We start from the raw sequence: 16,374 nt of genomic DNA, 5'->3' as shown, positions 1-16,374 counted from the left end.
TATATATATATATATACACATACACACTTCCTTATTACAAGCAGTAATTTGGGACGAAAGATTTGTTTGTAACGAAATACAAAAGGCTATAATTATCTTGGTTACTTGAGCAAAAGACAAAAGGAGAGCAATTAAAGTAGTAAAACTGATAGCTTTTTACAATTAATTTTTTGTTAGCTATTATGTGATTCACTTGACGCTACAAATGCTTCGAAGCTTTTGATTGATCAATCGGAAGAAAGAATTTTACTAATTGTCCAATCAAAAAATTCTTCGAAGCATTTGTAACATCAAATAACCATAGTACGTTTCTCTTTGTTAGCTAAAAAATTTTGTTGCTTGTAAAAAATAGTATACAACGATATCTTTATAAATTTTCACAAATAACAAGTGGTACTAAAAGATTTTAAGTTGTGATTCTTCACAAATTTAAGACAAAAACTTCATACGATCAAATGTTTGAAACGACTTAGTTTTAAAGATATAATACAAGATGCCAAAATTAAAAGAAAAATTTCGTTTGTTCAAAATTTAAAACCCAATTTAAAAACCAATTTCGGATTATTTAGTTGAAACTTTATTTATGTTTTTAAGACATCAAAATAATCCGAGTGATTTTTAAAAGTCTTTAATAAAATTTATTTTATTATAATAGTTATCATTGCCGACAAAAGTTTTGAAAAAACTTGTACAAATCAAGCACATTATAAGTACCAAATATTTTTTCTCTTTTATCTTTTTTCCATAAACTTTTTAGTTTCAAAGTTAAATTTTACACATTTTTTTTTAGAAAAAAATTTTATACAATATTTCAATACCTTTATGAAAATCATCATAATGTTTTTTTTTTTCGAAAAGCCTTTTGAAGCTTAGAAAGTCTACTTTAAAATATTTATTTCTTAAAATTTGTCCAATGATGTTTTATTCAAATATTACAGTGCTCCAAAATGTAAAAAAATATTGAATGTAACAAAAATATAGAAAAAAATATCAATTTTTAATTTTATATAATTTGCATACTAAACAATATCAATTTTTAATTTTATGTAATTTACATAAGGGACAAAATATCATACAAATAACATTCAACATCAATTTAAAAAAAATTCCATTTTCTTCTTTAAAATGCATTTTTGAAAGCTTTACGATTTTTTTTACTTAAGCTTTTGTAAAGTGCAATTGTAAGTATTCCTGAATTTATGAACGATACCTGTTAATCTATTGATAGATTATAATGTAGTAAAGAAAAAATGGAAGATAAAAGGGGAACGATCGCTTCTCGGAGAATTGTTTTTCTTTACTACGCCACTGCTTTGATAAGCTACGTAAAAAATTTGAATTCTTCAAAGGCCTCAAAGGATTAAAAATCACATATAAATGTACTTTACAGCTTTCGAAAGAACGAATATTTATTTTTAATTTATACTTGTTGATTGTTGTTGTGAAATTTTTTTCGATTTATTTAACTTATAATATAAGGATGCATCAGAATATTTGGCAAATATGCGGTATCCGATATTATCAAGTAATTTTCGATACAAAGTAAATCACTTTTTTACTATCTGGTCGCCGGACATCATCAGTATCCGGCTATATACTAGGTGGATCATTTTAATTTATCCAGTCGAGCTTTTCAAAATCTGTAAGTTTAAAGCAAAAAGACAAAAGTTTCAAGGAGGAAAGAAGTTGGTGATCTTGGTTCACTTTGAGAATATCCTTAAGGTCAGGTCAAGGTTATCTAAAATTTTTTTTAATGGAACTTGTCATTTTTGGTTACATATTCTTATAGCTGATGCTTGAAGATCTTTTCAAAACTACAATAATGTTATTTTTTGTTAAGTATTTTCCAAGTTACGAGGCTTCAAAGTTATAATACTGCTGGCATTTGCATTACTCAAGACTGACATGCTAGATTGATGAACTTGAAACCTTTGAAATGTTGTTCAGAGTCATAACTTTGACAACTTATAAGTTAATTTATTCAGTCGATTTTCTCAAAAGCTAAAGGAGATAGGAAAAAACTTTTCAGACAAAAGTTTCACAATTTCAATCGAAAAATGAGATACTGTTGTCAACTCAATCGTAGATGGCACCACTTCTGAGATTTCTTTATTATAGCCATTTTTTTAAAGTCGATTTTTTCTAGTAAAAGCTGTCAAAAAGCAAGGTCAAATGCAATGTTTTTTGAGATTTTCAATTCATTTAATTTTTCGAAAAATTTTTGGAGCTCTAACATCAATAAGAGGAATTACATGAGAGTGGATTAACTTGATTAACGTGAGTTCCCTTTCTTCTTACGATTCGGGATGCTTGATTAACGCGAGTCCTCTTGCCTCTCTCTTCCACCATGATCGTTGACCTCGTGAACACGATTGAGCGAATATATTATAAATCTTGTCATATTTTATCAGATTTTATAAAATTTGTACAAAATTTCTATAAAATCAGATTCAAATTAGAATTTACGAACAAATTCCTTATTCAAAACGATAAGATTTTTCTCTATCAACTTTTTTTTTATCAACCAAGGCGATATTTTGTCTCTCGCACCGTTTTGCTAAATCCAGGTATGTAGCTGGGTATATTTTATAGGGTGACTGGAAATAATCGCCAAATATTTCATGGGCAAATAGAGCGGACTAAACTGAGTCGAAAAGTCCTCTATCATTTTGTAAGTTTCCCCAATAGTTAACGAGATTAATCCTTAAAAATAGCTGAATACTATTGCGAAGCATATACGCCTACCGATCGCTTGGCGCGCGGGCGCTGGGGAACGGGGATAGCTTGGCAAGCGCACTATCTGAGTTATGGAGTCTTACAGTGATGTGCGCGGCGCGGAACGCTTGCCAGCCAATCCCCAACTCCCAAAATCCGCGCGTCAAGTGATCAGTAGGCATACACACTTCGCAGTAGTAGGCTGGGCGAGTGCGCATATTCGGCTATCTTTAAGAATTAATATCTCATTAATTATTGGGGAAATTTACAAAATGGTAAAGGACTTTTCGACTCAGTTTAGTTCGTTCTACCTGTCCATGAAATATTTGGCGATTATTTCCAGACCCTGTATGATGTATTCAGCGAACTCAATAATTGAGAGAGCGCTTGCTATTATTGATATATTCTTTTAAATCATCCAATCAGAATTTAAATCTACTATAGAAGACTACATCAATAGCAGTGAGCGCTCACTCACTGAGTCTACTGAACGTAGCTTATAATAAAGATGTCAAATTTTAAAACACTTTTTAAATCATATCATTATAATCATTTTTTACAAAGTTACTTTCTCTTGAAAATTGCTTTTTTTTGGAGAACAGAATAGATGATCTCTTAACTTTTTGGTATAATGTATATTCAAATATACTCTTTTGTGTATATTCAAATATAATGCAACGTTCTTGCAAATGTTGCTGCAATATTACTGCACTCACAGAAATATATTTAATTCCTTTACAATATTTGTACAATGTTGCATCCCAGCTAATTTTACGAAATATTCATAAAATATCAAAATTCAACATTTCAAGAGTATTTCAGAATATCTCGAAATATTTATAGAATGTAAAAGCAACATTCAAATAATCGTTAAATATTCCATTCATATATTGCGTTACATATTCGGATAATGTTCCATATTATCTTCCGCAAAATTATAATTTTTTTAGAAATTCCAAGTCCGAAAGTCTTTAAACTAATTTTTAAACGAATTATACTATTAAAAACACATTTTCTTTACTTTCATTTTGAAGTTCAATTTTGGGAATTCACAAACAAAACGCTGTATTCTTTACATTGGGCGTTTCAAACCGGACAAAGCTGCTAGCTGCTAGCTTTGCCGAGCAATTGAATGTGATTGGTTGAATCTATAAGTAACAACCAATTATATTCATCAGCAAGCAGGCTAGCCGTTTTGTCAATTTGAACACGCGTATTCTTTTCCATAAAATTCTTATTTAATGCATCTTTGCCGCGACCCTTTATTGAGATGCATACTACTCGCGGGTGAGTTTATGATATATATAAGATTTTTATGATATATATAAGTATACTAACAATATTCTGAACATTTTATTAATAATATTTAAACATTCTACAATCTTGACAATCTTTTGCTATACCGGAATATATGATACATTGGAAAATCAAACTTTTTAATGATTAATTAATGACAGCTAGATTATGATAACTATGACTATGATAACTATGACCCTCAAAATGAAAGTAATTTTCGGAAGCGAGGAATACGAGAAAAATAGTAAAAAAATTCTTCAATAGATATCAAATAACTAACAATTACAAATAAAAAAATCATCATGTAGAAGTGCACCTCGTAGCAGGGGGGGAGGAGGTGAGATGAATTCCTCGCTTCGCGTGGAAAATCATGCTCTCCGTAACAGGGAGAGAAGAGATGAGAGTAGATCTTGGGTGCGTTCCAGTGTTAAAAATCTATAGCGCACGTAACATATACTATATAATTTCAGCACTGACTGAACACACTTCTTGTCAAGATAAATGTCTTGAACAACCTTTAGAACATTTTAGTCGACAATCATTGTTTATTAAAAAGTTATTATCAAATTGAATTATAATTATTAAATTAAATATTGATTATAGATTTTTTTTACTATTTTTACTATTTTTCCCGTATTCCTTACTAAGTGCTTTCAAAAATAACTTTATTTTGAGGGGCCATAGTTATTGTAAGCCTTTAGCTGGAATTATAAATTGGAGAAAGAATTGTAAATATTGCAATATTTTCAAATTGAACTGAAAGATTCTGGATATTAAGATATTTTTATGATGTTCACAGAAAAGTGACCGTCATTGATTATCAAGGCACTTGCAGTCCTCAAGAATCTCATCAATCATCAGCGCCGCGAACTCTGTCTGATTCTATCATAATGACAGCAGTGGCATTTGGCAACTTTCTTTGGACTTTGACTTTGAGTTTTAATATTCAAGACTTATGGCAGACGACATTGGCATTTGCTAACGACATAATGAATGGTAATATTTAAAAAATGTGTTTACATTCATACAATAAATAAATGATTTAAAAGTGTACTAATTATCTCGATAAATATGTAACTTGTTACATATTTATATACATACAAGAGTATATACATTCTGTCTTATTCAAATCACGAGATATTAAAAACGGTTTTTGTTCTAGTAAAAATTTTTCTTAGAATTCTTCATATAATTTTGCAAAATCTTTATATAAATTTCAGAATTGTTCATAATTTCTACATAATTTTATAGCTTTTTAGAAACTTTCATATTTTTTATACGAATGCCTATAATTTTTAAAGGAAAATTTCTAAAATCTAAAGTTTTAAGTATTTTTTGTTTAATCTATAAATTTAAAATATAAAAAGATTCTTAAAAACTATCAGAATGTTTTTCACTGTATAAATAATTCATGTTTTCAATCAAGAAATGAAAAAAGAGTTATTGTCCATTACTTTTTATAATAACAATTTGATAAAGACATAACAATTTTTTATGAATAACGATAGTTAACTAAACGCTGAAATTATGCTAAGATTGAAAAAGTCACTTTGGAAGGTAATTTGCATCATTATGCGTTTACTTACTGAAAAAAGTAATTTGTAACAAGTAATGTTATCTCGTTATTACAAGTTAAGACTAAAAAGTAACGAGTTACAAATGCCAAGTTAATTTTTTTCAGTAACAAGTGACTTTTCCAACTTTATAAATAACGATTGAATGTGTGTGTGACTTTTCAATTCTGATGTTACCATTACAATTATAAAAAAATCGTCATTGCTAAATCGTTATTATAAATTATAACAGAGTAATGATAAGGAAAGGAACGGCGTTAAATTGTTATTTCCATGCCTTGCTTTCAACAGTACGTCCAGATAGGGGAGCACAAATAATTCTCAAATTATTCTTTAAATATTTTTGCTTTTTTTTTTTAATTTATAATTCTTTAGAAATTCATAGAAAAATACAACAAGTATGCCTTAAAAAATTATGTGCATATTGTTAGAATTCGAGCAAGCAGACACACACTGATTTATCGTGCCAGAGATTCCGGGTTCAATCCTGATAGGAATCAAAATATTTACGCTCGTGTTTCCTCTCGGAAAAGGCCAGCAATTATTACTATTAAATAACTCCGCGTGTCTAGCAATTTCAATTACTGGACGACTGATCTAGCCGTGCGCTTAGGAAGGATTCCGATAGCATACACCTCTAATTGGCCGATTTAAAATAAAATATTTTCATTGGTAAAGCAATGAAAAGTTACTACACAACAGTGAAAAGTTACGGCAGCCGATGTGAGTAAATGTGTGCTATCACACTGTGTACTAATAAGATCCTTCCTTGAAAAATTGTAAAAGACTTTTCGACTCAGTCTTTAATCTGCATATGAAAATAGTCCCAAATATTGGGAGATACCTTATATATAATCTTTGGAAATTCATGAAGAAATTTTTGAGAACAAAAAGAAGTATCGAACAAAAGGATAATCTAGATAATCAAACATGATGTAGCATATTGAACAAACATTATATGTATTATATATTTGCTATGCATTTACTGACAAACTAGAATACGTTACGAATGCAACAACATAATATGCATGTAATCAGTTAACAACAAAACGAGATTTTAAGAGCAAACTCTTAGCAATATTGATACGTTATGTTATCAGTAACATGTCAACATGATAGCTGCAAATAATTTTGTCATTCCATCTTGAATATAATGATGAAAACATATAACGACATGTAAAACTTCCATCCATTATTGAATATGTCTTTAAATTTAACATGGCTGTAACAAAATGTTGATATTATGAAATGATCATATGTTTATGATTATTATTTTCACTAAATCACACATCACGAGCAAGTACTACTAATAAGCAAATGCAGTAGAGTTTTATTTCTTGTAAGTAAAATACCATATAGATATTTACTATGAAATATTTCATGTTCTAATGAAACGATAATGAAATGATGTTTTAAAGGCGAGACTTCGAAATAAAACATTTTTTAACAGTTCTCAGTTCTCACACCTTGCTAATGACAAGAGCTTCGATGCCCTTTTCTAAAACTTTTTTTTATGAATTCCCAAAATATACATTCACTATATTATTGCCATAAAAATATTGTATATTAGTTATTAATATGCTAGATGACATACCGATGATATCAAATTGTCTGCAAGTTACCATCAATTTGTAATCAATATATGTATAATCACAGACAACAAACTGACAACACAAATGATCATAAAGTTGTTATATTATACGAATCAGCATTTTGCAAGTAGAAAATTTATGTTAACACGTTGCATATGTATTAGGTGCACAACTTTGCTTCCGCCGTTTTTTTTCTGAAATTCGAGACTTTATTGTAAAAAACTGATTATACATTTATGATTCAAAGTATTATCCATCGCTGGCCACTACTTTCTCCCATCTTTTGGGTAGCGTACGAATCCCGCGTCGAAAAAACTGGTCATCTTTTGAGGCTATCCACGAATCGATCCAATTTTTTACTTCTTCTAAGACCGGTCTAAGACCGGAAGTGCTGATCAGCCAGGCCGTGCCATTGATCGAAACAAGTGATAGTCAGAGGAAGCAACGTCTGAAGAATACGGCGGGTGGGGTAGGACTTCCCATTTCAACGTTTCCAAGTATGTCTTGACCACTTTCGCAACATGGGGTCGAGCATTGTCATGTTGCAAAATCACTTTATCGTGTCTCTCGTTGTATTGCGGCCATTTGTCTTTCAATGCTCGGCTCAAACGCATCAATTGCGTTCGATACCGATCGCCTGTGATTGTTTCAGTCGGTTTTAATAGTTCATAATACACTACGCCGAGCTGGTCCCACCAAATACAGAACATGACCTTGGACGTCAAAATCACCGTTCTTGAAGTGTTGAAACCACTCACGACACGTTCTTTCACTAATAGCGGCCTCACCATAAGTATTTGAGAGCATTCGATGAGCCTCAGCCGCAGATTTCTTCATATTGAAGCAAAAAATTAAAACTTCCCGCAAATGACGAGAATTTGGCTCGTAAACTGACATTTTTCAATCGAGAATAACTTTATGATGCAGACACAAATCGACTAATGTTTCTATGGGGGTATGTTGACAAATGCCCAAGTTTATTGTATGACGTCTATGATCTATTTATTTCGACCACCACTTACCGCTAAAGCCATCTATAGGAAAACGGCGGAAGCAAAGTTGTTGTATTAGAATGATATAGGAATAGAATTGATATAGGATTAGACAATACGCACATGCATACATATAAACTCTTGTTGACAGATTCTTGAAAAAGATAACAGAAGATTCATTATTTAATATTGTATAATAGAATCTTTAAGCAAAACTAATTAAATGACAGACCGGCAGATGTTTCAGTTTCTATTCTTAACACAAATCTGTCAAATAAGATTTTACTTAATTTTTACTGATAGTCCAGCATCACGTTAGCAGAGTCTGCTTGATTTCGACCGACAATTTGCTATTAGATTATGTTGACAAGTTATGTTTCAACGATTTGATTTTATATAAATTTTATCGATTCGGTTCGATTCAGATTCAAAGAAATTAAGAACTGAAATTCGATTCAATTCGGCAAAAATAAAGACATGACTGCATCATTCGTATCTACAATAAATAATATATTAAATGTGGTCAACAAAAAATAAGAGAAAAAGAGAGAAAATGGAGACGGTCAACCCTATCGTTAGAAATAATCAGAAACAGATAGGATTTCTAACGGCTTTTAATGGACTTCTATCCACTACAACTGTAACTTAATTGAAAAGAAGATTCAATTCCTATCTGTTTCAGTAAACAATTATTGTACAGACAGAAAATGTAATGATAACACTGTATTTAATGGAACTCTATTGGCGTCAGCCAATAAGTATTTATAAGCTTTTACAATAGAAAAACTTGCCTGTTTCTATCTGCAATCTGTATGTATCGGATGCTAACGATATCTAATATTCGCAATTATAGGTATTATATTTATCTACATCTGTATGCACTATCTGTTATTAATTATCTATAGGAATTTGTTTGCAACTACGAATACGATTCCTGTCTATTTCTGTCTGAATTGAAATCGGAAAAAGTACTGAAATGATTTTTTCTAATCAAAACCACTGGACAATTTTCTCAATGCACATCTTTATTTACTCGAGAAAATATTAAGGATCACAAGAAATATGTTTATTTTTTTCAGATGACTTAGTATTCACCGATGATGAGGAGACACACGAATTCGAATCGTTGACGCCTGCCGACTCGGCAGATGAAGTAACATCGGATGAGAATAACGTATATGTGAGATTTCCAGTAATCGCGCCAGCGACACCAGTTTCGCCGCCAACTACACGGGCCACTTCCGCTCATTATCCAAGAAAATTACGTGCTTGCGAAAAGAAAACGGATTTGTATATTCTACAACCCGAGCGTCTCAACACCAGCGGCCAAAGCAATCCTCTGAAAGGAAAGCTCACCAATTGCCACATAACAGGATGTGAAAGGTGATTTATAGCAATTATTATTGAATCGCGTAAAATTAAATAAAAGAATTGAAAAATTAAGTTCACATGGATAAAACCGATTGGATAAAGCCGAAACAAAGAAATTTTTTTAATATAAATCAAATTGGATTATGCATATGCGTATCCAGTGAATACCGTTTCGTAACATTTACATAGTCATTATGCAACGATGTTATACTGTTCTGTAATAGTTACATTATTTTCAGATTATGATTTGGTCAAAATGTCAAAATATTTTGATTATATTTCGCGCAGCGAAAACATATATATAATATATAATACGTATATATAATACGTATACATAAAACGTATATATATATAATACGTATACATAATACGTACATATACATATAACGTATATATATATAATACGTATACATAATACGTACATATACATATCATCAGTTACATTTACATATATATAATACATATACATTTACATATAAATAACGCAATATCATCAGTTACATTTACGAAATTTTCAGAAAATGAAAATTTATGTTATTCAATTATATTACGTAAATGCAACGAAACAGTGACAGCACAGGCATACACATTACAGCCTTTCACATCAATGATATACTTGCTATGTCATGGGTTCGTTGCGCTGATCTGTAATATTTACGTACACTATGTTATATAAATGTTTCGAAATTGCGCATAGTATGTTTACTGGATATAAACTAATTTCAATTACAATATATCAAAAGGTATACATGTCACATTTCGGAGAATATTTGATGAATTATAACCCTTTGAAGATGAATAATACATATTTAGATCATCCTCTTTTATTTTTTAAACAATTTTGTAAGCAAAATGTTGGCAAAATATAAGTAGACATTTAATAGACTGGGAGCAGATTTGATAAAAATGTTAGCAGACTAAAGTGTCCGCAGCTTATAGTTTATTAGAAAAAAATTATAAGTAGGCATTTCTTTTCACGAAATGCTTCGAAAGGCTATAACAAAATTCCGTAACTCGTTATGCGATTGTTATATGTTTATAACGACAGTTGCGCAGATATTATATATAGAAATTCAAAATGGCGGATCTAATATAGCAGTCCGAACTTGTCACTTTTCGCATTTTGGTTCTCCTTAATAGATTTATCATTTTCTATATTTTCAGATTCGATACCAGCAACTTCTAGAAAGCCTAAGATATTTTTTTGATACAAATCTAGCTACTTTCCAGATTCAATCCGTTAATTTGAATCCATCATTTTACATTTCGGAAAACATTTATAACTCGATGAAAAAATCGCACAGTAAAAAATAAAAATTCGTTTTAAAGATGAAGTTTGCCACACTTTAGAGGAGATAAAAGAGATAAAGAAATTATTATCGCTATTTTTCTCTTGTTTTCTTTTTTTCTTCTTTTTAAATAGAATGGATACATTATCCCGGATATTTGAAAAATATCCTGTATCTGGCCAGATAATTGCCCTATCGGATATTCGATTGGATATTAGATATCTGATATCATATTTTTTCCGGATATTCGATATTCGATGTTCAAAAATTTTACGATCGAATACACCTCTAAAATAAGTAGCTAAACTTTCTAAAAAAAATGATGCTATTGAATTAGTCACCAGTGTCTAAAAAGTTTATATTGTTCATAAAATTGAAGCTAATCTCAACATTCCAAAATTTAAAATTATATTGTAATTTGCTACTTACTTACGCAGCATGTATTTCAGAACTATTTCCAAGATATTTTGTAAGATTTGAAATATTTTTAATAAAATATTTCTGAAATGTAAATATGTCTAAGAAATCAAAATTCTTGAAATATTCTCGTTTTTATAATATTTATATTATATTTCTAAAATATTATATTTCTAAAGTATTTTTGCGAAATATTTTAATGTAATATTTTCAAACGTTCTATAAATTTTTACAAAATATTTCTGAAATATTTTATTGAAATATTTCAAAAAATTATTCAGATCAATACATAAATGTTTCTTGCTGTGTAAGTAATTAATCTAAGTATAAAAAGAACATATTTTGTAAAATATCTATAATAGAGGAACACCATGAATCTCGGAGTACCATGGGTCATCGATTGTTTGACATAATCTAGAAATTAATACTACTGTTTAAATTAATACTACTGGTACAATATGACTGTACAATATTACTTCGCTGTCTTTTACTCTCTACTTTTTATCTAGGTAGCAGTGATTAAATTCCATTGTATTGAAAAGCATCGATCATTAATCGGTTTCGGTGATGCAATAATTTTTTAACTGCATAAAAATATTTTTAATATATTGTTTTTGTAATAGAAGATACGATGCAAGTTTCTACACATTTTTTTTTTCAATTTATTATTAGGTGTCCAACTTTGCTTCCGCCGTTTTTTTTCCGAAATTCGAGGCTTTATTATAAAAAAACTGGTTATACATTTATGATTCAAAGTATTGTCCATCGCTGGCCACTATTTTCTCCCATCTTTCGGATAGCGTACGAATCCCGCGTCGAAAAAACTGGTCATCTTTTGAGGCTATCCACGAATCGATCCAATTTTTTATTTCTTCATAAGACCGGAAGTGCTGGTTAGCCAGGCCGTGTGCCATTGATCGAAACAAGTGATAGTCAGAGGGAGCAACGTCTGGAGAATACGGCGGGTGGGGTACGACTTCCCATTTCAATGTTTCCAAGTATGTCTTGATCACTTTCGCAACATGAAGTCGAGCATTGTCATGCTGCAAAATCACTTTATCGTGTCTCTCGTTGTATTGCGGCCGTTTGTCTTTCAATGCTCGGCTCAAACGCATGAATTGCGTTCGATCGCCTGTGATTGTGTCGGTTTTAACAGTTCATAATACACTATGCCGAGCTGGTCCCACCAAATACAGAGCATGACCTTGGACGTCAAAATCACCGTTCTTGAAGCGTTGAAACCACTCACGACACGTTCTTTCACTAATAGCGGCCTCACCATAAGTTTGAGAGCATTCGATGAGCCTCAGCCGCAGATTTCTTCATATTGAAGCAAAAAATTAAAACCTCCCGCAAATGACGAGAATTTGGCTCGTAAACTGACATTTCCAATCGAGAATAACTTTATGATGCAGACACAAATCGACTAATGTTTCTATGGGGTTATGTTGATAGGTGCCCAAGTTTATTGTATGACGTCTATGATCTATTTATTTCGACCATCACTTATCGCTAAAGCCATCTAAAACGGCGGAAGCAAAGTTGTACACCTAATATATTACAAATAATAATCTAACATTTATTTTTTTATAATTTTCTATTAAATGTATAATTAAATGCATAATTGAAGCATCATAGGTTATACATTAAATATTCATGATGAAACAGAACAATACAGAAAGAATATATACTAAAAGGGCAGTTTACTTCTAAACAATTAATTTTATTTTATCGTAATAAATTTTTTATTTTGTAATAATGATTATTTCTCTTTTTTTTCATAACTTTCAATTTTATTATTTAATAATTATTAATTGTAATTACATTTTATTATATTAGTAACTATGCTAAGAATGTATAAGTTAATTGAAAATACTTTTCAATTTTCGCCAGTTATCGAGAGTACAAATTAGTTAGGTCCGTTTCCCTAAAGATGACTCCAGCTGTTGTGAATGATTCATAGCGACAGCTGATTTTGGCGGTTTCAGAGAGGTTAAACATCTGCTAATAATATTCAGTTTATATCGCTTTGAGTTTTATACAAAAACCTTGATTTTTACTGTGTTTGAAATGTCGAATTTTGTGTTAACCAAGCAGTATTTGCGGAAGGTTTTGATTTTCTGCTTTAATTGGAAGAAAAGTGCGGCTGAAACCCATCGAATGCTTGTCGAAGTTTTTATGGTGACACTGCTCCAACTGATAAATCATGTAGGAAATGGTTTCGACGTTTCAAGGATGGAAATTTCAGCGTTGAAGACAAGCCTCGCTCTGGACAGCCAAAAAAATTCGAAGACAAAGAATTAGAGGCATTACTCGAAGAAGATCAGAGTCAAACGCAAGAGGAGCTTGCAGAATCATTGGGGGTAACTCAACAAGCCGTTTCTATACGATTGAGAGCCATGGGAATGATTCAAAAACAAGGAAATTGAGTGCCTTATGAACTGAACCCGAGAGACGTTGAAAAGCGATTTTTCACTTGCGAACAGCTGATTCAAAGACAACAGAGAAAAGGTTCTTTGCATCGAATTGTGACTGGAGATGAGAAGTGGATAGTCTACGACAACCCCAAGAAGAAAAAATACTATGCTAAGCCTGGTCAATCGTTGCCATCGACCTCAATATCAACACTACGGCCGAACATTCATGGTTTGAAGATCATGCTGTGTATCTGGTGGGACCAAAAGGGTCTTGTTTACTATGAACTGCTGAAACCTGGCGATTCCATTACGAGCGATCGGTATCGGCTACAATTGATTCGTTTGAGCCGCGCCTTGCGAGAAAAACGACCGGAATATGAGCAAAGACATGATAAAGTTATTTTTCTTCATGACAACGCTCGGCCTCACTAAAGTCGTAAAAAAAATATTTGGAAACGCTCAAATGGGATGTTTTACCGCACCCGCCGTATTCTCCGGACATTGCTCCTTCTGATTACTGGTTGTTCCGAAGGATGCAGTAAGTCACCGGTTCACTTCTTTCACAGAAATCGAAAATTGACTCCAAAATTGGATCGTCTCCAAAGACGAGTCATTTTTTCGAGATGGAATTCGAAAATTGTCTGAGAGATGGGAAAAAGTAGTAGGCAGAGATGGACAATACTTTAATTGATCTGTTCATTCATTTTGTTTTGAAATAAATGCACAAAAAAACGGACCGAACTAATTTGTACTCCCAATATTTCAATCCTACTATTTTGTGTGACTTATGGTACCCCGTATGAGGCACCATAGATCATTTCTTTAAAAATATTTTTTTCTTAAGAACTAATAAATATTTTTAAATACTAAATATATTTATTAAATTTTAAAATATGCATTACGGTTTAATTATTTAAAAAATCAAGATACAAAAATTTTTATATTTAGATGCACTTTTAAGAATTTGAATTTTTGTGACTTATAGGATGTCCCAGTCTCCCATATATATTTCTTTAACAAAAAAATAACGGAGGATGTTCAAAAAAAAATGTCAATTTTTGAGTGACAAAAATTTGAAAATGTATAAGTATATAAAAAGCTATTCTTTCAAAGTCGATTCGACTAATAATTTCCGGCAATAACAATATAAAGTGAGGCAGAAAATATATAATGTAATCCGTAATGAATGCTATTTAATTTCTACAAGGTTCAATTAAAATGAAAAAAAAAAAAATTTTTTTTTTTAATTGTGCAAGTTTTAAGTGTTCAAAATATCTTCGTTATAACTATGATGTATTAATTTTTTCCTTTTTCCTTTATTTTTTTTTATGATACAGACCATTTAGCGTCCAAAAGATCCGTCACACCAATCTGATATTGCTAGTGGTCGACACGTTGTGCCCATGCGGTAGTAAACAACTGAGCATTGAACCCATCGAGGCATTAACCGAACCCGGAGCATGTACGGCAAGGAGAGAACGTTTGTATCGACGAAGACCACCAAAATGTATAAACTATCACCCTGAAGAGATGGAGATCAAATTTTGCGGTAGCGCCAGCCGTCTTTTTAACTACTCGTTGAATTTTATGTTTCTCTTATTCGTTATTACAGTGCGGCTTGCGTGACTTTGTCGGGATTAATTAATCGCGCGTATTCGACGTGCAAACAGACAAACACACATACATAAACTTACACACATGTTACAAATTACATTTTTAAAATGGATTTAACGTTATCGTTTCTATGGAACAGTTATAAAGAAGAAAAAGAAACAGTGTACTAAGTTTACAGATTATCACTATTTGACACAAGGATGGTAAAATATATATATATTATACATACAAATGACGCATAGTGATATATATGTGTGTGTGTGTGTGTGTGTGTTTGTGTGGTAAACACATACACACGCATGCCCGTATACACACACACACACACACACACACACACACAAAATATACAGAGTGTTTCCAAAAAATGACAAATTTAAATAGATAAAAAACCAAGTTATGAACTTTGTTAAGTAACTCATGTTCTACAGCATCTTCTTAAACATTAAACATCTGCAGTTTTTATCTTTCTTGAATACTACTTAATTTCTACACATTTAATTTTAATTAAAATGAAAAAAAAATTTTTCTTAATTATGCAATAAGTGTTAAAAATGTCTTCGTTACATCTATAGTGCATTAATTGATGCATTCTCTGAAAAATTCTAGAAGCGTTATCCCAGTGAAAAATTACAGGTCGAAAAGACGACTATTAGACGTTTTAAATCAGATTTAAACCAGATCTATATTAGAATTCGAATCGCAAGCTTGTTGCATCAGCCATCCGATGCGTCAATTTTAAAAGTGATGCTTCGAGATTGATTGACGCAACAAGCTTGCAACCTACAACTTATGTAGATTGGGCTTTATTACACTATGTGGTCGTGAAAATTTTTCAAAGTTCACGTGGATTTGATTATGTAGGAGACATGGATTTTTCTATTATTTTCCCAAGGGATTTGGTGAAATTAGATCTTATAAGAATAGAGTGTCGATTTAAAATTGTAAATTTTAGTTTACAATTTTACAAGTAGCATGATTTCTAAGATTCTGAGACCAAATACCAACACATATGCGCGCGCGTGCATATACATCACGTACACAAATACAACTTTTTTGCATTAAATGAATTTTTTATTGAACAAATTAAATAAATTACA

At 31.3% G+C, this 16,374-nt stretch overlaps 1 protein-coding gene across 1 annotated transcript in view; it reads left to right on the top strand.

Annotated features, from left to right (window-relative positions):
• The window catches only part of LOC108693258 (voltage-dependent calcium channel subunit alpha-2/delta-3), a 137,862-nt gene extending 122,458 nt beyond the window's left edge, over window positions 1-15,404 (top strand). The window contains exons 21-23 of the mRNA XM_018202115.1: window positions 4,811-5,007; window positions 9,249-9,552; window positions 15,001-15,404. Coding sequence (XP_018057604.1) covers window positions 4,811-5,007; window positions 9,249-9,552; window positions 15,001-15,289 — 790 coding nt within the window. The 3' untranslated portion in view covers window positions 15,290-15,404. The remainder of the gene's footprint in view (window positions 1-4,810; window positions 5,008-9,248; window positions 9,553-15,000) is intronic.
• The last annotated feature ends 970 nt before the right edge of the window (window positions 15,405-16,374 follow it).

Source organism: Atta colombica, unplaced genomic scaffold (assembly GCF_001594045.1).
Source record: "Atta colombica isolate Treedump-2 unplaced genomic scaffold, Acol1.0 scaffold89, whole genome shotgun sequence".
Taxonomy (NCBI): domain Eukaryota; kingdom Metazoa; phylum Arthropoda; class Insecta; order Hymenoptera; family Formicidae; genus Atta; species Atta colombica.
This window is presented reverse-complemented; position numbering and strand designations above follow the sequence as displayed.